This window comes from Sander lucioperca, chromosome 2 (genome assembly GCF_008315115.2).
Source record: "Sander lucioperca isolate FBNREF2018 chromosome 2, SLUC_FBN_1.2, whole genome shotgun sequence".
Classification (NCBI taxonomy): Eukaryota; Metazoa; Chordata; class Actinopteri; order Perciformes; family Percidae; genus Sander; species Sander lucioperca.
The window spans coordinates 26,449,357-26,472,061 of record NC_050174.1 but is presented as its reverse complement, the minus strand read 5'-3'; the positions used below and the strand labels follow the sequence as shown (position 1 = coordinate 26,472,061).

Below are 22,705 nucleotides of genomic sequence, written 5' to 3'. Positions count from 1 at the left end.
CCAAGTTATTTTGGGGCAATATGTTTGTAAGAAACCCATAATAGAAAGAAGCTAGCGAATGGATGTTGTTGGATGTTGTTTCGCCCCTGGTAGGGTCTCTTATAAGAAAATGGTTTTCCAGTCAAGCAGCTAGACGTTTGAAAGCCCTTATAATGAGGTTAAACCAAGACACAGCCACCTCACTGCACCTCACTTGGATTAAGGAAACCCCTCCTGGATCCATGCCTGGGAAAGAAGCTTGCCTGGGGTGCACCCTTGGGAAAAAAGGTAGGACTGCCTCAGTATGGGCTCACCAAGGACGCAGCGCATTGCCAGTAGGGCATTGGGCAAAGGGACGTACCATAACAGACTGAACTCTGGCTATGGAAAGTTTCCCCAAGATGGATAACCTTATTCTGATATGTATTTACTGGTATAAAAATACCAAAACAAATTGCTGTTAACTCTCCTACTCTGCAGTTTGTAGACCAACTGATGCTCTTCAGAGACTCCAGTCCTCACCACACCAGAGTGTTGAATGATTTAACTGCCTTCCAATGGCCTAGATGTTGGTCTCTATCTAGTGTGGTCACATGGCTGTGTGGTACTCCAGCACTGTACAGGCTGCTCCTGATAAGCATGATTTAACCTCTGCTGAGGGTTCAAAGGCAGCCGGCCTGCTGGGTTATATAACAAGCAGGAAACATGAGCTGCTCTGCGCTGCACGGGCCACAGGGCCTGACCTGCTTCTTTACCATCATCCTCCACTTAGCTGGCCACGTAGTCACTATCTGACACACACCGGAATTAAACAAATTAACAAAATGAATACATAAATTTGATGAACTTCAGGCTAAACTGAATGAGCCAGCCTGTACCACTAGGTAAAGATAAAATCATACATGGATGATTTAATATGTGTGACCCACATTCTGAACTGGTGCAATGCTCCATTTCACTTCTTTGTGTGTCAGCATGGAGGGTTATTCAGTGTCAGTACAGGTTATTCATTTACTGCAACAGGCCTCATCTGCACATTCAGAAAGCACCTATCCTCCAGCGTGAAGCCATGATACCGCATTGTGGCATCATCTTATTTGTCACTGTTGCCAGGGCAACCTCCCCTTGGAGGCTGCTTCTCTTTCCAGCTCATGTGTTTGGTGTACAACATTGTCCACAGCCACACACATACCATTAACACAAGAGCAGCTCTCTGTGGACACGATCCTGAGCGTATTTCTGATCATTTCCTCTGTAGCGCAGCTCTACGGTGTTTCTGTCGACAGAGACTGTGATGCTGCCCATCCCCCCAGTCTGTTGCTGCCTGACTGGCGCTGAAATGGCCCAGCTGTGCTAATGCTGTCCCAGCTCAGCTCAGCCTGGTTCGTGTCCCTTCCCCTCCCTCCCACGTTGCACAACCTCCACTCCACGCAGGAGCAAACACAACCTGACAGCCGCGTGTTGCCATGCAGGGCTGCTGCCAATTGGGGGGTAGTCAGGACATGGTTACGCTGTCGATGATTGGTCCAGAAAGGGGATGGGCAGGATGAGAGGACATAATAGGTGTTGGAGCCATAATGTAACTTTGTTTTTTGTTTTTGGTTTATTAGCACGTTGGTGACATGAATATATATGCAGTTTTGTGTTTGATCACTGGGTGGAGCATTGTCACCGGAAATGCATAAAGGTAATCAACAGCGGTGGTGTATTCAGATCCTTTACTACTTAAGTAAAAGTACTAAAACCATACTGCGAAAATACTCTGTTACAAGTAAAAGTCCTGCAGTGAAAATGTTACTTAAGTAAAGGTATGTAAGTATCATCAGGAGAATGTACTTAAAGTATTAAAAGTAAGAATACTCTATGCAGAAAAATCCTCCCATTTTAGAAACTAGAAACGATCCAAACAGTTCTATCAATCAACTGAAGGCCTTGACACACCAAGCCGACGGCCGGGGACTAGTGGGACGACGGCCCCCTGTGGCGTCGCTTCACGTCGGCTCTCGTCTCCTTTGTCTGGGCCAAAAATTAGCACTGGAACATACCGCAGAGACTACAGCCAAGTACCACGTACGTTCTGCGCCAGCATGAGAGGAAATAACTCTCCATACCAGCAGACGGCAGTAATCTATTCATCATTCAACAAGGGAAACCGGATACCTTTGCTCTGATACCCACAACAAACAGCATTTGCTCGAGCAGAGGCAGAACCGAACAGAGCCTACGGCCCCTCTGCTTCACTCCTCGCCGGGAAGACAGCGGTACCGGGAGATGGCTAACTGGACAGTGCCTCTCTCGGGCTGTCATCCTTTCTCTCTGCAAAGAAGTCCCCCTAAAGTGGGAGTGGAGCGACCGAACGGCTGGCTGTTGCCTCATTTGCTAACGTTAGCTTGCTAATTTTACCCACCCAACATGCCCTAATCATACACTGGTTACAGAAAACTAGCCAAACTAAATTGTCATGTGGCGATAGCAATGCCAACGCGCAACTATGGCCGACGGTCGGCTTGGTGTGTCAGGGCCTTAAGTGTTTAATGGTCTAATCATTTCAGCTGGACTTGTAGGCCATTATATTGTTGGGTAGTTTAATTTATAATAAAACCTTGTATTTTATAAACTACATGTGTTTTGTGTGCAGAAATCTTAGTTTGTAAACTAGTAACTAAAGCTGCCAGATTAAAGCAGTGGAGTAAAAAGTACAGTATTTCTCTGTAGTGTAGCTGAGTAGAAGTAGAAAGTGGCATGAAATTTTGAAAATTTGTACTTAAGTACAGTACTGGAGTAAATGTAGGCTACTTAGTCACATTCCACCAGTGATCAACAGAGGTACACAGGTGTGTGTGTGTGTGTGTGTGTGTGTGTGTAAGGGGAAAGCAAACAGCTTTTTATTGTGTCAGCGTGGCTTGTCAGTGGTATTGTTTTATTAGTGTTTAACTGGAAAGCAGAATGAAATTTACCTTAAAGAAAATGGACAAAACTGAAATATACCTGTGCTGCGGTGAGCATGCCATCATTAAATAAATGGGTCACCGCACTCAAAGTTATTTACTGTATTGGACATTGGTTGATTGAAAGCCCAGAACACGCGTCCGAACAAGTTCTCCCTTTCTCGCACCGCATTGGTCTAATGAAGGTCTGGTTAAAAGACTCTACAATGGGAATAACTGAGTATTGCCTTGATGTAGTGCTGAATGGAAATCTCAATTGGCAGTTTGCAGAAAGGGTTCAGAAGCTGTTTGACGTGGATAAGCTGTGATCTAAGCCAATGTGTCATGGTGTGATGTTTGAGCCACGAAAGGCTGATGACATGCACAACATTACGTAACATGGCTCCTGGCCATTCTGTAATTAAGGTCTTGGAAGTGGAGATAATCTCTTTTTGATTGATCACCCTACAACACAATATTCATTTGTGTTACCTGGTAACTCTTTGGTGTCCGGTCTACTATCAAAACAGTACACAAAAGGTTTGTTTTACATGAATCATCATTCATTCATTCATCCATTAGTCAGTCCCTCCAGGATTTCATGATGTAGCGATTGCAACAATTCACGCAAATTCAACCAATCACCGTGAATTCGGTGCAACTCGCAATTTTGACCATTCAACGCAACTTCTCCGCAAATTTGACCAATAACTGGAGTTTCCCGCAACTTCAACCAATCACAGCAGTCCCACGTGCCAGACTTTGCGTCAGTATGTGACTCTGAGAGCCACTGACCAAGTGGGAGTGAGAACGGGTTGACGTAACACACGTACGTCGCCAAATTCATTTCCTTGTCTCTGATATGAAGACGAGACGTGTGTGACTCGGGCATCTCACATTTCCCTCAAGCATTAAAGTTAACAAGGTGCATCACTTCATGGTTAGGTTGAAAATGAAATGTTAGGGATGTGACAGTGACTATAGTTTAACCCAGATCTTAACCCAGTAGAGACCACTGGCTGTGTTGTGTAAGTAGGGTGGTAGCAGCAGCAGCAGCAGCAGCAGCAGCAGCAGCAGCAGCAGCCTGGAGCTGGAAGAAGAAAGGTCACTGGTATTCCCAGACTGGAGAGCTCTCTAGTTTAGGTTTGTGGAATTTAGGAAGATCATTTATTACCACAACCCAAACATGATTTGGTTAATGAATAGAAACACTTCAAGTAGTAGCCTGAGAGACATGTTGCTGTTGATGAGTGCACAGCAGCAGACAGGGCTGAGGCAGTGGCATAAGGTAGTTACGACAGGCCCCAGTACATGCTAGTTACTAGTTATCACCAGTGTTGGGAGCTACAAAAGTAACGCAATTACAGTAATGTATTCCTTTTTGCTGAAACGCAGTAATATATCACATTACTAATCAAATTTCGGTAATATAATACCCGTTACAATCTCACGCATTTTAATCCGACATTTAGCGGTCTTTTTTCACCAAGAATTCACCAACATTTCGGCACAGAAAAAAATGTCCGCGAGTGTCATTTCCTGTTGCTGAATTCTGTGGTTGAGATGACTGCATAGACGGATACATTTGCAAGATGGACATTATTTTCAGGAGTTATTACGCTGCGTTCAAGCGAGCTGTCCCGTCAATGTTGCTGTTGTCAGACCCAGAACCAGAGACGGTACAAACATCTGTGTCCCGACAGGTAACGGTACGTCAGTTGACAGATATAAACATGTTGGGAATAAAAGTTTAGGCTTGCTACACGTAATATCATTACATTTTATCAGCAGTGGAAAGTAACTATACCGTACTTCAATACAATTGTACGATACCTTTAATTGAGTATTTTCATTTTCTCCTACTTTATACTTCTACTCCACCACAATTCACAGTCAAGTAAGCCTATTGTATGTTTTACTTCACTATTTATTTTATAGCTTTAGTTACTTTGCAGATTCAGATTAATAATACAAATAATATGAATAAATTATGATGTTTTAAAGTAAATAAAGATGACAATTTATTGATCCCGTGGTGAAATTCATAGGCTACCTGCCAAGTCAAACTTCCACTTTTATTTTGGTGAAAGTAACTCAAAAGTAACGCAAAAGTAGTGTAAAGCATTACAATTCAGAGATAATACTGTAATATAACTAATTACTCTCAAATGACAGTAACTAGTAATCAATAATGTATTACATTTTGGAAGTAACTTGCCCAACACTGGTTATCTCACTCACACTCTCACTCACACTCTCTCACACACACACACACACACACACACACACACACACACACACACACACACACACACACACACACACACACACACACAGTTTGGCTTGCAGATGTGCTCAGTCAGCCTTCACAGTTCTTGCGCCTAAACCAGCTACCGCATATGGTCTCATCACATGATCAAATAGGGACTTCACATTGGACAACATCAACATCAACATAAACACATTACCCAGCAATCATCAGTGCATATCTGTACATGACAAAAAATAGGAAAGAAAATAAGACATTATTCATTAAATTTAATAGTTTTTAATAGTTTATTTAGAGTTTTTATAGTTTATCCAGAATAAGCATATCATTTTGTTATAGATTGCCACTGACTGAAAAAGAAAACCATGACGGAAATGGGTTTGCCTTTTTGAGGGCATATAATATAGCAAATGGCACTTTTTGTCACTTATCAGTTTTTCTTTGAGCACAGGCGAATTTTCAAAGTGGCAATCTGATTCTGAATCAATCGCAAGGGCAACTCCGCCATTGTACCGTTACAGTACAATCTGGCCAGTATGGACTCAGCCGACTCTGAGGCTGTTAGATCAGCTCTGCGCACTCAAGCTCAGCGTTTGCATCAGCAGGAAGAACAACTCTCCATTCTTCGGAATGAGCTGATGGCGATAGCTAACCGCCAGGAACACCAGGTGATCGGAGTGAGTGACCAGATTGCTCAGCTTGAGCAATCTTGAAGCACTCAGTTTCAACGCCTTTCTACAAGAGAGTCGTCTGCTGGTTCTGGGACTGGGAGCGGATCCGCGGCTGCCTCCGCCTCAACGTCTTCTAGAGGTGATTCTACTGGGTCGAGGGCTTTTTCTTCGCCGTTTCTGCATCTCGCTCGACCGGAGAGGTTTTCTGGAGACTCTGGTGATTGTAGAGCATTCCTGACCCAGTGTGAGCTCCAAGCGGCTGCTTACCCTTCCGATCGAGCCAAGGTGGCGTTCATTATCTCGCATTTGACTGGGAGAGCCGAGTCATGAGCAGCAGCTGAGTGGAGCCAGAAGTCTGCGATATGTGACTCCTATTCATGTTTTACTCAGACTTTTACACGGATTTTCCAACATGTTACTCCCGGGAGGGAGGCTGCTCTTGCTTTGGTGGGGTTACAGCAAGCAAGACGAAGAGTTTCTGACTACGCCATTGAGTTTCGCACCCTGGCTGCCGAGAGCGGTTGGAACTCTTTTGCTCTATCTGGCGCCTTCCTGTGTGGATTGTTGGCTAAAGTGAAGGATCACTTGGCACCATTGGACTTACCGGCAGATCTGGATGCGCTGATAGCACTTGCCATCAAGATAGACAAACGACTGCTGGAAAGGGAAAGAAAGGAATCTCATGGGAGCATTACTTCGAGTGGCCAGCAGAGGGAGCCTTTGTCATCCACTTGACTGACTTGACATGACTGCTTCGTCAGACTTTCACCGTCCGATGACGTCATCTTCCAGAGTTCTTCAATTCTCCTCTTCTACCGCGCCAGAACTACACCGACCGATGACGTCATATTCTGGGACGATGGCAGCCGAGGAGCCGATGCAGTTGGGTAGAGCTCGCCTTTCTCCAGAGGAGCGACAACGTCGCATGAGAGAGGGACGCTGTCTCTACTGTGCCCAGCTGGGTCATCGCATCGCCTCCTGTCCAGTAAAAGAAGGGGCTCATCAGTAATCCAGAGGGCGCTGGTGAGCCGTACATATATTCCTAGTTGTCCCTCTTGTCCCAAAGTTGAGGTCACTTTGCTGAATGGTTCTGTTTCTCTGACCCAGGCGGTGTTAATGGATTTTGGCACTGACACCAGCCTCATGGACGTCAACTTCGCCAGAAGACTCCACTTGGACTCTGTTCTGCTTTCCAAACCGCTGGAGGCATCGGCTCTGGACGGTCAGTTACTCTGGAGAATTACCCACTGTACCTCCCCAGTGACAATGACCTTTTTGGATGGTCACACTGAGACTATGACTTTTCATCTGTTTGACTCTCCTGCACACCCGGTGGTTCTCGGTTTTCCGTGGCTCACCTCTAGGTGGGTGGTAGCAATACTGTTGCCACCAATGGTTGTCAGGAGAGACTGACATCGGATTTTCCTGATCTCACTGACGTTCCTGAGTGCTACTTGGACTTAAAATAGGTATTAAATAAGACTAAGGCCACTTCACTGCCTCCCCACAGACCTAATGACTGCGCCATAGACTTGCTGCCTAGTGCTTTCCCTCCCAAGGATCGGTTGTTTTCTCTGTCTCCTCCTGAAATGGTTTCCATGAAGGAATATGTGGGGGCTTCACTGAAGGCGGGCATCATCCGTCCTTCCTCTTCGCCGGCTGGAGCTGGATTTTTCTTCGTGGGTAAGAAGGACAAATCCCTGCAACCCTGTATTGATTACAGAGGACTCAATGACATTACTGTTAAAACCCATTACCTCTGATCTCCACGGCGTTTGAACTCCTGCAGGGGGCCAAGATCTTCACCAAGCTCGATCTCCGCAACGCCTTAGTGAGAATCAGAAGTGGTGATGAGTGGAAGACGGCATTCAATACTCCTACTGGTCATTATGAGCGTTTGGTAATGCCTTTTGGCCTCACCCACGCCCCCACTGTGTTCCAGGCGTTGGTGAACAACATTCTAAGAGACATGTTGAACGTTTTTGTGTTTGTCTATTTGGATGACATTCTCATCTTCTCTCCAGACTTGCAGACACACACTCAGCATGTGCGGCAGGTGCTACAACGTTTGCTGGACAATCAGCTTTATGTTAAGGCTGAGAAGTGTGAGTTTCACGTTACCACGGTTTCCTTCCTTGGTTTCGTGGTGTCTGAAGGGGTTTTCGCATGGACTTGGAGAAGGTGAAGGCGGTAGCTGAGTGGCCCACTCCAACCAACCGGAAGCAAGTGCAGCGGTTTCTCGGTTTTGCTAACTTCTACCGCAAGTTTATCAGGAACTTTAGCACTGTTGCTGCCCCTCTTCATAACCTCACGTCTGTTAAGGAGCCATTCCAGTGGTCTCCGTCTGCGGTCGTTTGCTCGCCTGAAGAGGAGTTTCTCTACTGCCCCTGTGGTGGTACTACCGGATCCTCATCGCCAGTTCGTGGTTGAGGTGGACGCTTCTGACGTGGGTGTAGGTGCCGTCCTGTCTCAACGTTCCTCTCAGGATGAGAGACTTCATCCCTGTGCTTTCCTGTCCCGCAAGCTGTCGGGACCAGAGAGGAATTACGACGTGGGAAACAGGGAGTTGTTGGCGGTTAAGGTGGCTCTGGAGGAGTGGTGACACTGGCTGGAGGGAGCGGAGCAGCCTTTTCTGGTGTGGACGGATCACAAAAACCTGGAGTATCTACGCTCGGCTAAGAGACTGAACTCTCGTCAGGCCAGGTGGGCTTTATTCTTTACCAGGTTTAACTTTACCCTGTCATACCGTCCTGGCTCTAAGAATGTCAAACCTGATGCATTGTCTCGTCTTTTTGACCCTGACCCATCCCCCTTAGCTCCTACTAACATTTTACCTGACTCCTGTATAATAGGGGCTGTTACATGGGAGGTGGAGGCGAGGGTAAAGGAGGCATTGGAGGGTTCACATGTCCCTGAGGGGTGTCCTCCAAATCGTTTGTTTGTTCCTCCTGAGCTTCGTTCTCAGGTCATTCATTGGGCTCATACTTCTCTGCTCACCTTGAACCATGTTCGTGGTTAAACAGCGTTTCTGGTGGCCATCCATGAAGACTGAGGTCATGGATTATGTCGCAGCCTGTCCAGTCTGTGCTTGGAACAAGACTTCCCACCAAGCGTCCGTGGGTCTTCTACAACCTCTGCCGGTTCCCAAGCGCCCTTGGTCGGACATCTCTCTGGATTTCGTCACTGGTCTACCCCCTTCTGACGGTAACACAGCTGTTCTTACTGTAGTGGACAGGTTTACTAAAATGGTGCATTTCATCCCTCTGCCGAAATTACCCTTCGCCAAAGAGGCGGCGGAGGTTATGCTCTCTCAAGTTTTCAGACTGCATGGATTACCCGCAGATGTGGTGTCGGATCGTGGTCCCCAGTTTGCCTCACAGTTCTGGAAGGCATTCTGTACATTGATTGAGGCCTCTGTCAGCTTATCGTCTGGATATCATCCTCAGTCCAATGGACAGACGGAGAGGCTCAACCAGGAAATGGAGACGGGTCTTCGCTGCCTTGTCTCTCGCAACCCAGCTACATGGTCCAAGCATCTGTTGTGGGTAGAATATACCCACAACACCCTGCCCTGCTCATCCACTGGGATGTCTTCATTTGAGTGTGCCTATGGTTACCAGCCTCCCTTGTTATCTGCTCTCGAAAGAGAGGTGGGGGTACCTTCTGCTGTGGCTTTGGTCAGACGTTGCCGACGAACGTGGACGAGGGCTCGTCAGGTTCTCATGAGGAGCAGGGAAATGTACAAGAGGCAGGCAGACCGGCGGAGGTCCGTAGCACGTCATTATCATGTGGGACAGAGGGTGTGGCTGGCTACCAGGGACTTACCGCTGCCCACTGAGTGTCGTAAGTTGGCTCCTCGCTTTGTGGGTCCTTTCCCTGTGTCCAAAGTTATTAACCCTGTGGCCGTTACATTGAAACTTCCCAGTTCCACGAGGGTCCATCCCACGTTTCACGTGAGCAAGGTCAAGCCTGTCAAGGAAAGTGGTTTGGTGCCTGCCACACCTCTTCCTCCACCTCCTCGCCTCATTGACGGCGGTCCCATCTATACTGTCCGGTGACTCTTGGCAGTTCAGAAACGGGGCCGTGGACGTCAGTTCTTGGTGGACTGGGAGGGATACGGTCCAAAAGAGAGATCCTGGGTCTCGGCCAATAACATCCTGGACCCCAGCCTTATTCAGGATTTCTACCTGCACCATCCTGAGGTGCCTGGGCCGTCCAGTGTTTGGCCTTAGAGGGAGGGGAACTGTCAGGTTCAGCTCCTGCTTTTATTCTGTGTTTTGTTTATTTGCATTTCCTGTTTTATTTTGAAATATTCACCTACTCTCATTTCAGGTCTCTTGCCTTCCTCCCTTTGTCTGCTTTCCCGCCTGTGTGATTACCGTCCCCGCCCCTAATGTGTTTCACCTGTTTGTTTTCAGCTTCCCCAATCCCCATGCTTAAATACTCACCATTCCCACTTACCTGTGCCAGACTGTAGTTGAACGTAAGTCACTCTCTCCAGCGTTATTTCTCGTGTCCTATTGCTTTGTTTTTTGACCACGAGTTTTGCCTGCCACTTTTTGTACCTTCGCTTGCACTGTTCTTCGAACAATAAAACACTTACCTGTGATTACCTGTCTGAGTCGTGCATTTGAGTCCGCCATTGTACCGTTACAGGGCTGTTCTCCGCCCAACACATTGTTGCAGGGCCCGCTCTCTCTATGCCCCCCCCCATCCCCAAATACTGGAAACCTGGAAAAACAGCTGGCCTGGCTCTGTCCAGTGTTACAAAATCACCTACCAGCACCTCGTAAGCTCAGTAATTAACACTTGTTTGTTTAATGCATTAAAAAACTGAAGTGTAAAAGCATCAACTTTCCGTCATACAGGGGGTTCTGTACCAGGGTATTTCTTGACTGGGAGCAACTTTCTAGAGTCTCAGTGTCGGACTATTCTTTTAATCACATGGATGTCGTCTGATTACATCCATCACTCGTAAGTTAAGTTAAAGTCTTGCAATCTCTACAAAACCCTTATGACATAAACCAGGTACTTTAGTTTGATGGGAAGCCCTGCTAACATCCAGCTCATTGCAAGTTCAACAAGTTAGCTGTAGCAAGTGTTGTAATGTAACAAAGTAAAAATACTTAGTTACTGTACTTAAACAAAATGTATGCGTATTTGTACTTTACTTCGTTATTTATATTTATGGAAACGTTTACTTTTACTCCACTACATTTCCTAAATAAAATGTATACTTTGACTCCACTACATAAGCATCTTCGTTACTACAAAAGAATATCTGAAGAAATTTGTTAGACTGCAAAAAAGCAGGTTTGGTGAATCATTGCTCCCAAATTGCAAGTTAATGTATGCTTCATTCCAGTTGGTGAAGTAATGCCTGTTTGTTGACTAACGCCAAAACCATAGAACCATAGGCCAAAACTAAACAAGAGGAGGAAGCATAATAACTGATAACGTCATGAAGCATCTGCTGCAGGCTCTTAATAGTCAAAGATTTTGTTTTTACTTTTACTTCTAATAATGAAATACATTTATAATTACAAAATTACTTTTGATACTTAAGTACAGTAAATATCAGATACTTTAAGACTTTCACTCAAGTAATATTCTAAAAGGTGACTTCAACTTCTACCAGAGTCATTTTCTGGTAAGATACTTTTACTTTTACTCAAGTACTGCTTTCCAGTACTTTATACAGGACTGGCTGTAGCAAGTTACTGGCCAAAAGTAGACAACATGATGTCTCGTTGTCAGTAATGTTGGACAGTTTAAGTTAAAGGTTTTGGTGTCAGAATCCCCAGGGTCAAGGATTAGAGACTTCTTTCTCCAACAATCAAATCAAAAAAATTACAGTACTCACATACAGTACACACACCATTAGTCTCGCTTTGCCAGACCTTCCTCCACAGCGCTGCACAGGAGGGTCTGTCTAGTCCACACAGCATTCCGGGATGGGAGTTAAACGTGCTCTGGTTTATTGGCATTTCTTTAAACCAATCACAATCGTCTTGGGTGGTGCTACGCGCCGGACGGAGCCACGGTGCCTCTGCAAAATAGCCTCGGGAAGGAACTTGTTTTGGTGGAACGTGTACGTTCAAAAGTAGTTTTTGTTGTGCAACAGAAAACTCTGATTGGACAGATAGTCTAGCTAGCTGTCTGGATTTAGGAAGGTGACGGACATCTGGCCGAAAATGAAGGACAGCTGGCGGAATTTCCAGCGACACCGGAGCAATCCTGGAAAAGAAACGTTGCCGATATAGACTAACGCACCATTAACACTCCAACACTGACTTAATGGTGTGTTTTAAACCAGTGAGGCCATACTCACTGCAACAAACCAAGCATAAGACGCTAAACTAATTGCCTGCCGGGTGGCTGTGAGCAGCAAGCACTGACCGGTGTGACAGGTGGTGGTGGAGGTGGAGTTGGAGCAGGGACACGGTGCACAGGCTTGGGTCAGGGCACTTCCAGCGAGGCGGTAGAAACCAGGCTTACACTCCTCACAGTTGGACCCCTGGGTGTTGCCCTCACAGTTCAGACACACTCCTGGAGGACGGAACAAAGTTCAGATGATTAGAGGGATATTTCCTGGATCGGTACATTGACATAAGTTGTGTGACTCTCATTATTTTTTTTAATCTTTTTTATTGGTTTTTGCAAACAGAACAATTACAATCGCAACAACAACAATATTAAACAATAATAATAAACCAAACAAACCAATAACACAAGTATTATCGTTTACAGCACACTTTCACATCTAATTATATATTTATTTATTTCCACTCATCACCCACTTCATTGATATTTTTTTATTTTATTTTTATTTTTGTGACAGCTTAGACATGAAAGGGGAGAGAGGGGGGGAATGACATGCATCTATATATTGGTGCGCACTCTACCAAGATTCAAGATTCAGAATCCTTTATTAATCCCACAATGGGGAAATTCACACTGTTGCAGCAGCAAGGGATAAGAGGAAAAGTAGAAGACACCGATTAACACACAATAATACATATAATTAAAGAGAATAAATATTAAATTACATGTTTTATTGCATGTTTTATCAGTCTTGGTGTGTGCGTGTGTTTTGTCCATGTGGTCTACTGGTGCCATGTGGTGCCACCCAGGCACCCTTAAGGTCACCATTTTTAACAATATATTTTTTCTTTCTTCTTTAATTGATTTCAGGTTGGTCACTGCAAGATCATTCCACCAGTATGGGTTTTGAAGTGTTTGGACTGGTGAGGCTAATAGCTTTTAGTTTGGGCAGATATTCAGTTTCTGTTATGTGAATTTGATCATGTCATACCAGAAAAATTACAAAGTTCCGTGTGTTCCCTGTTCCACAAGAACTTTTTTTTTTGTATATCGCTACGCGTTGCTGTGTTTTATCAATTACATGACACAGGAAAATGGTCTCAAGATAAGTGTGATCAACCAAACCCCATAATTTCAGTGGATAATCACTCTGAGTGCTTCAGATCAGACTTTAAAGAGATGTTTGTTCCTCACGATTTCTTACCCTCTGAAATACTTGCTTATTATTAGAACCTTTATTTAATCAGGAATCATGTTAAGACAACGGTACAACAGACAAAAATTTGACATACAAAAAACCTCTTTCAGAAGTCTGACGGCTGCTATGAAGTCAGAGAGTAAAACAGACAGGAATTTATATTTATTTTAATCTTACAAATATCAAATTATGATAACCTGGTTATTGTGCTTTCCATGATAATGGTAGTACAAATAAATAAGAAATGTGGTTTAAATTTAAATGATTTAAAATCACATTTAGTTTCCTTGATAGAGACCTATTAATTTGCACGGTCCTTTATCTTTGTATGCATGTTTTAATTTGAGTGTACTTTTAGGAGAATATTAACGGCAAATAAAGATATAGATTCAATTATTATTTCAAACATGCAGAGGAAATCTTCCTCTCAGTCTGCATACAGGCTTCAATATCACATGAAGTCACAGCCATATTTTCTTAACTGCCTTGCAAAACTAATGATATTGTTTATTGTAATATTTTCACCAATATCTCAACCGTTTGCTGTTCTGTCTCCACAATAGTGGAAACGAACTCCGCAGAGACTCTACACATCTTCTGTCGCAGACTGTAAACTCATCTGCTCGGACTGAAACTTGACCCATAAAAAAAGAAACTCTTTCTCTATCTCGTATGGCAGGGGTCTTCAACGCTTTTTAAGCCAAGGACCCCTTATCTGAGAGAGGGATGGAGCAGGGACCCCCTACTACATATTTTATAAAATTAAGTTGCATATTTAACTGGGCCTGCTATAAAAGCCTAAAGCCTTTATAAATTACACACATTTTAGTGCACAGCAAACTAAGCTATAAAAATAATTGTTGGTATGATTTTAAAAATCCTGTTTTAATGTTAAACATACATGTGGCACAGTGAACCCTCAGGATGAACTGGATCTGTGGATCTTAGTGACTACCTTACCTACAGGCCAGTGAGCTTATCATCAACGTCTTTTTTTCACAAACAGGCTGATTCATGTTAAGACATTTTTATTTATTTTTTTTTAACTTTCAAAAGTTGCAAAGAAACTCTCTTCATTCATTTTTCCAGATAAAGGTCTAGTACCAAAAACATTGCCCACTATTACATTTATTTTTTGCACGTTAGACAGCGTGTGGGAGTTTCTTTTGAAACTTACTTATCCCCCATCCGACATACTGTACCTGTCTCATGTTATAGACGTGCAAAGTATTTTTCTGTACTTAAAAAAACTTTAAAAAAATTAACAATAATTTGGAGGCCCCACTGCAGTAACTCTGAGGACCTCTGAAGCAGTGCAATAAATACACCAGCACTTTTTGCATTTCGCAATTTAATTATAACAGTTACTTTTTAAGATGTCGTATTGTCTGTACAGTCGTATGTGTCCTTCCTTTATGTCCTAAGATGCTTTGTTGATCTTATGATCTTATGTTTATGTTTTTATGTCGATTTTAGAATGTTTTTTTCTGTTCCATGTTTGTGTTGTGAAGCAACAAATTGTAGCGCTATGACCAAGACAAATTTTCCCTCTGGGACAATAAACCGTATTCTATTCTGTTCTATTCTAGTTCAGCATATTTGATGAAGTGGTGGTGATGGAGCAGTGGATATGACACATGCCTTTGGTGTGGGAGATCTGGGTTTGACTCCCACTGCGATACATCAACCAATGTGTCCCTGAGCAAGACACTTAACCCCTAGTAGCTCCAGAGGCGTGTGACCTCTGACATATATAGCAATTGTAAGTCGTTTTGGATAAAAGCGTCAGCTAAATGACATGTAATGTAATGTAAAAGTTGATGTACTTGCATGATTCTTGCACTTCTTGGGTTGAATGAACTTATTGTCAGTCGCTTTGGATAAAATGAATTTAAATTTAATGTGACATTAGGCCAATGTTATGTGCATTTAAGTTATGAGTTTGTTTTTATTTCAATACTTACTTTGTACATAAACAACTTTATATTCCCACAATAAAGTCATTACTTGTTGTTATTGTAAATATGTGTGCTGTGTGTAGTTGGGTCTCTGTCTGTGGTTGAGTTGTTGTGCCTCCATGATCATAGACAGAGGTTATGTGGACATGACTAAAGCTGTCCACATGCTGTATCTCTGCTTAACAGCCGTTTCTACCATGAGCCGTGAAGGAGTCAGCAGGCTCCCCTCCCAACCATGCATTGACCCAGTGTCAACAGAGGAGCTGCTAATACGTTACATTAGAGTCACTGCGGCAAACCCTCTATTACAGGTTACATCCTTGGTTGCAGACAGGTTTGGCCTGGAGAAAAGTGCTTCCCTACACCAAATTGTAGACCAGTGATGAGAAATAACAGCTTTCACACAACGTTTGTTGATAAATTAGGGGTTTTCTGAGTGAAATTAGACCAAATTAAAGTTTGTATTCATGGGGCACCTGGATGGCTCACCTGGTGGCAGGGGTGTCAAACTCAGTTTCTCAAAGGGCCACACTGGAAAACGAGAATCACATCAGGGGCCAGACATGTATGGTTTATTCACATGACTTTATTTAATCGGAAAAAGTCAAATATCTTTGACTGTGTTAATGCATGTCTCATATAGTGCTTTCACATACAATTTGGTCCACATAAAGCCCTGAAAAAGTCAGCAAAAACGTAGTAATCATAGAATTTAGCAAAACAACGCAATCAGATTTTTTAAAAGTAGGCTACCACACAGCCGACTCACAGCAACCTGTTCCACAGCCATATGAAAACTCTGTGCTTCTGTGGAGATGTCTGAGTCTCAAAGTTGGCAAATCTGCCAAATTCGGCTTTGACTGAAGCGTAATTGTGGTTTGCAAACTTTTCTCGTCTTCTTGGTTTTGGCGCACAACTAAAATTGATTTGCGAGCTTGATCAAAATTTGTGAGGGGCCAGATTTGGCCCACGGGCCTTGAGTTTGACACGTGTGCTAGAGCGTGCACCGCATGTACAGAACAGAGGCTCAGTCCTTGAAGCAGCGGCTGCATGTTCAATTCCAACCTGCGGCCCTTTTCTGCATGGCATTCCCCTTCTCTCTCCCCTTTCATGTCTAAGCTGTCCTATCAAATAAAGGCCTAAAATGCCAAAACATAAATAAATAATAAAGTTTAAAGTTATGATGATATCAGCCGGGTTAGCTCAGTTGGTAGAGCAGGCTCACATATATAGAGGTTTACTTCTCGACGCAGCGGCCGCAGGTTCGACCCCTACCTGCGGCCCTTTGCTACATGTCATTCCCCCTCTCTCTCCCCTTTCATGTCTTCATCTGTCCTGTGAAAATAAAGGCCTAAAAATACCCCAAAAAAATAATCTTTAAAGTTATGATGATATCAATTGAAGCAACTACTGCATTCCAAACACCCCCATTTAATAGAGCAGATATTTAAGCTCTTCAAATCATGTGCACTTAAGGTTTTAGAGGTGAATATTAAATCGTAAAACTTGTGTTCTTGTACAAAAAAAAGTTTAGGGCTGCAATCTAGTTTGATTATTTTCTGGATGAACTGATAAGTTGTTAGGCCCATAAAGGGTCATAAAATGGTGATAAATGTGGATCAGTGTTTCCCAAAAAGTCCAAGATGACGTCCTCAAATGTCTTGTTTTGTCCACAACTTCAAATATATTCAGTTTACTGTCACAGAGGAGAGAAGAAACTAGAACATATTCACATTTAACAAGCTGGAATCAGATAATTTTTAACCGTTTCAAACCGATTAATTGATTATCAAAATAGCTGGGGATTAATGTAATAGATGACAACTAATCAATACATTTTTGCAGCTCTGAAAATGTTCTCGATGGTGAACTGAAAATCTTCATTTTTCTCTGCATTCTTTTATCCAGTCTTTAGATATTTCAGTTGAAGACTATGGGTCAGTGTGGGGACCATCTGCCTCCGTCCTGTTGGATATGATGAGTCCCTGTCATGTTTATCTAAGGTCCACAGTGTTTGGGATACTGTACCATTTGCATTTGCACAATGTGTTATTGTGTGAGTGCGAACCTGAGCCATGTTAATCCACAGCACTGTGAACACCGAGGCCAGGCAAGGCTCCAGCACTCCATCTGCCCCTGCATTATAACGGCTGCCCCCCTCCACCGTCCCCCTGCCTGTCACTGCTCTCAAAGCTTGAGCAGCAATCCTCCGTTAAATGTAGAGCAGGGCCATATGGAAAAAATCATTTTTGACCAAATACATCAATGGCGACATTGCGGCGATATTGTAGGGTTGACTATCGATGCTTTCACAAAATATTAAGACAATGAGAGTTTTATTAGATAATCACCAATTATGTGGATACAATGACTTAAGCATGATTTATGGTTCTGTTGAGGCTCCATTCAGAGCTTTCTCTGTAGCCTACGTAAGTGGCCTTAAGTTTCTACTTGTGCGTCGGTGTGTGCGTCGATCTCTTTAAGAGAATAGCAGGGCCGGCATGTGTGTGTGTGGGGAGTGTGTGGTAGAGCGAGTGAGAGAGTGATGGTGATAATCTTCGGAGCGAGTAAAAACTCTAGAGTCATAGTGAGAGAAACAAAGTGTCTCCCCTGTTCTTTCTGACCACGGTCAGAAGTCTGTAGCAGGAAAATTTAACCCTTTCCCTAAATGAATGTTAATTATGGAGAAGGAGAACCAGGAAATGAGTCGGGGGAAATGCAACGCTACCAAGCCACGGCCGAGCGGATCAATCACAGTTGTTGAGAGGTGCACGTCACCACGTACCTACGTATGTAGTCACGGGGTCGAGTTAACGCTGAACCTTAAATCACGCTTAAGTGGCTAAAGGCAAATAATTAAACAGCTAGAACAGTCTGGTAAGTTCAGAAAATGACATCACTTTACTGTAATGTAGCCTTTAAAACCAGGAAAAGACAACACTTGTATAATATCACAATATTACGATATCCAAACTTTAAGACGATATCGAGCCTCATATATCAATGTCGATATAATATATATACATTGCCCAAACCTATTTATATGTGATCAAGGATACAGAGGAGGATGAATCCAGCTTAAATCACACAAACCAGACTGAAAACTGGCTTTGTGACACTACATTTTTAACGTTTTACAGTTAGCTTGCTTCTGATTCTGCACGTTTCCTGTTATCCTCAAGTTCCTTCTTGCCATCTAAATATCACACTTCTGTTGTGGTTCCACAGTAAATATTTACTTCAGACAAACTGAAGGGTTTGTGTACTGCCCAAGTCTCTCATTAAACCCAGCAGATAATCTTAGGCGTATAGCAGCCAAGGTGTTAACTTGTTAACAAAGCCTCAAGAGTTCCATTTTTGGGGAACTTAATGAGCATTTAGGATTTAGGATTGGACTGTTAAGCTTCAGCTTTCTTATGCAGAGTCTGTTTGCACAAGAACTGCATGCTGAAAGAGGCAGATACAGCTGCTCCTTTCATTGCAGGAATCAATAGATCAGTGTTGTCACTGTTTTAGGGTTTAAGAGGGGGAGACATAGGCTATTGAGAAATCACACAGATTTGAATGGTACAGATTGGATGATTGTCACAACAGAGAGTCTAAAGAGTGTAACATTTTTAAATGTATTGGGTGTCCTCATCAGACTCACCGGACTGTGGATGGCAGTAGTTGGTGTGGTTCTGACACTGGCAGGGCCGGCAGCCAGTGCTGCTGAAGTGGAAGAAGCCTGGGTGGCATTCATCACACTTTGGTCCATACACTCCCATCTTGCACTTACATATCCCTGAGCTGAAAGAGGCAGAACAGAAGAAAATATCAATAGTGTGCAAAATGCAGTCCCAGAGAACATTTCATTACATCAACACCAAGCCGGTGTTTGCTTTTTGTATTTCAGTCATGGCAGCTGATGTCCAGACTCTTTCTACACTTGACTTCCTACAGGTTCTCCTATTCACCCATCTGCTTCCTATAACTCTGTTCCAGGTTTGAAGCATGTGGGAAGCATTTACAGTTCAGAGCCATCTAGATCATATCTAGTATCATATCAGTTTCAGCACTAACAGGGTTGAAGGCTGGTGTCCAGCACCACACTGCATCAAACCTGATTTTATTTTGGCTGTACCTAAATTACAAAACACATGAGCTTACCTACAAATAGTGTAGCTATACAGATAGTTTGGGTTTCAGTTGACCTAGTTTAGAGATATTTAGGGCTGCACATAACCATTATTTCCATTGTTGAAATGAATCCATCAATTATTTTCTCGATTGTATTCAGTTTACTGTCATAGAGGAGTGAAGAATCTAGAAAATAATAACATTTAAGGAGCTGGCATCAGATAATCTGTAATTTTTTTCATAAAACATTACTCAAACTATTTAGTGGATTATCAAAACAGTTGGCGATTAATTTAATAGTTGACAACTAATCAATGAATCTTTGCACCACCAACAGATTTTGTACGCGTTGATCAAAGCATTGAACAATTACATTTGAAAGATTCTACATTAGTATGTCTTTCCAAAAACAATGTTGCATATATTGGATAGTATCACTTTGCCAGACCTTCCTCCACAGCGCTGTGGAGAAAGGTCTGGCTAGTCCACACAGCATTCCGAGATGGGAGAAAAATTGTGCTCTGTTTTACTGGCATTTCTTTAAACCAATCACAATCGTCTTGGGCGGCGCTAAGCTGCAAAATAGCCTCGGGAAGGAACTTGTTTTGGTGGAACATGTGTACGTTCAAAAGTAGTTTTAGTCGGGCGGCGCTGGAGCAATCCTGGAAGTGGAACGTTGTGGATATTGTGAAATAAATGAATTAAAGTTAACATGCTAATGTGCCTAAAACCCAAAATGACATTACTGAGAGGTTATATGTTTATAGGAACTGTGGAATAAATATAGAAGTGCAATGGTGCTCATTTTAATATGTGTGTGTGTAAGCTTGATTAGATAATCAATGATGCTCTTTGCAATATGTGTGTAAACTGGATTAGATAATCAATGGTGCTCTTTGCAATATGTGTGCAAGCTTGTCTAGATCATTACCCTCCCTGTTAGCACCTTATGAGCTGGTATTGACAGGTTACATCAGTATGGGACAGTGGAAAATTACAAAATACCTAGAGACAGCATGAGAGACATAGGTTGTAAAGCAACTGTTATGAGTGTGGTCATGTGAGAAGTCATGTAAGAGTTACATGAATTATAGGTACGTTCCTCTCTATGGGAGCGACTGAAGAACCATTACCAGGAGACCAGACCAGGAGAGCTCTATCTGATTATCGGGCTGGTGTGTCTTCTCTCGAGACATGGACAAGCCTGAGCGCCACCAGGGGGCCAAAAGGACCTGGCCCCAGCCAACCAATGGGAGAAGACTACGGCCGAGTAGAACAGTATGTTAACTGTCTGATTTAAGGAATCAGGGCCATTCTACAGAGCTCCAGGGTGAAGTAGAATGGCCCACATCGATGTGTGTCTTGTAATCCTTTTGCTTTATTACTTATAATAAATAGAGATCCAATGAGAGAAGCTGTTGGGGCTTTTGTGACTTCCTCTCAATCTCACACATGCGCAGTACAGCAGCGGGGGCGGGGTGTTGCTACATACCTAGAACTAAAAGGCTCAGTGATTGCGGTTCACCGGCTACCGGTGTCATTATGCCAAAAAGTGGTCATCCGCCAAAAACTGAAAGCTGTCTGCTGTACATACAAACACAATCGTACACAGACACGTTAGATGAACGCCAGGGCTCTTGAGCTCTCCAGCACATTGTTGCCGGCGGTTGCGTACATTTCTCCGGCCGTTCTGCATGATGTTTTAAGGCTGAGCCTGGCTCCCTCCTTCTCTCGCCCGGGGCCCATCGCTAGGCATTGTGGCAGCTTCTCCAGCAAGCTGAACCGGGCTCCCTCCTTCCCCTGCCCGAATCTCTACATGAGCTGCAGCCGAGCCGAGACTGATTGAACAGCGCTTATAGTTAGATAACGTTGTGGGGGAAAAATACTGGGAATCAAGCAATCGGCCCTTTCTGAATAGGTACGCGATCCAAACGGGCACTGCACTACTCTCACTGAAAATACTCTGAAATCGACCATCTGTCTCCCTGTCACATTACAGGATGGAAGCCGCTCCAGTGATTCTAATTAGCGGCTCCAGTGATTTCAGCACACAATCGTCGGTGCAGCCATGGAATCAATGTGTCCATGAAGACAAGCATGTGTTTGTGTCAGTTTATGGATAGTTTTCAGCTGCTTGTTATTGTTTTAACTAAACTGCTTAACTGCATGTTCGTCAGTTACCAAGCTTCAGGTGCATTACTCCCCCCCCCATTATAAAACAACAAAAAGTGAATTACGTAGTTTTAATGGTTGAATATGCATGTTGCCTCATGCTTCTGTGCAACAAATTCCAACACATCACAATAACAGTTATGTGACCATTTTAAGTTATGAGAGGGGTCACAGAGTGGGGTTGGGCTTGGACCAGCATCATTTTATAAGTACAGATGTTCCAATACCATTTTTTCCTTCCCAATTCCCAGACCTAAACCATGTGTATCGGCCGATACCACTGTGTAAAAATAACAATTTATATATATTTTTTTACAGCTGTATACTAGGCTAACTGTATGAATGTAATATGATTGCTATCATTGTTGTATGGCCTCCCTCAGCTTAAACCCTTTGTAAAACATTAACAATTACATAAAAAAAGGAATGCCATAGAACTTTTATTATCTAGTTTGACAGTCGGTTATAACGGAAAAAAAACATAAACCATTTTTTTCTGAGCTAAATTCCGTGGTATCAGATCGGTGCATAGACTCCAGCGTACACTCGCTGATACAGATACCAGGATTTTAGGCAGTATTGGAGGTATTTCCTAGCCTGACATGGTCATACTTAGCCTGACATGGTTATACTCAGATTCTAGTCCCGACCTCGAATGTTGTGGGCGGGGCTAAGTTCGACTGGCATCCAGGCTAGGTATTTCCAATACTGGTATTGCAACAACTTCCTTTATAAGCACAACTAGGTCATAGGTAATTTAGAAAAAGTGTCACCTTTACATAGTTTATCCACAAAAGAGCACTGACAAATACATATAGTAAAACATGTTGCACTAAGTATGTATTGCGATCATAGTTAAAATGTCAAATCAAAGTTAAAAAAAAAAAGATCTGTATCATGATAGTTTTTTGTTGTGTTATTAGTTTACGTTTATTATCTGTCGAAATATTGTTAACACTCCCAAAATATTGATAGCAGTATCTGCCTCAAACATCCAGTATCAGTGGGGCTATAAACAGAACTAAATACAAAAAAATCTGAGTAATGAGCATTAAAGCCTTTTATTGGCTTCATGTGTTTTACATAAC

At 43.1% G+C, this 22,705-nt stretch overlaps 1 protein-coding gene across 1 annotated transcript in view; it reads right to left on the bottom strand.

Annotated features, from left to right (window-relative positions):
- The window catches only part of si:ch211-158d24.2 (multiple epidermal growth factor-like domains protein 9), a 58,510-nt gene that overhangs the window by 7,909 nt on the left and 27,896 nt on the right, over positions 1–22,705 (bottom strand). The window contains exons 3-4 of the mRNA XM_035995660.1: positions 18,976–19,115; positions 12,246–12,395 (exon numbers count right to left, since the gene is read on the bottom strand). Of these exons, the coding sequence (XP_035851553.1) occupies positions 12,246–12,395; positions 18,976–19,115 (290 nt within the window). The remainder of the gene's footprint in view (positions 1–12,245; positions 12,396–18,975; positions 19,116–22,705) is intronic.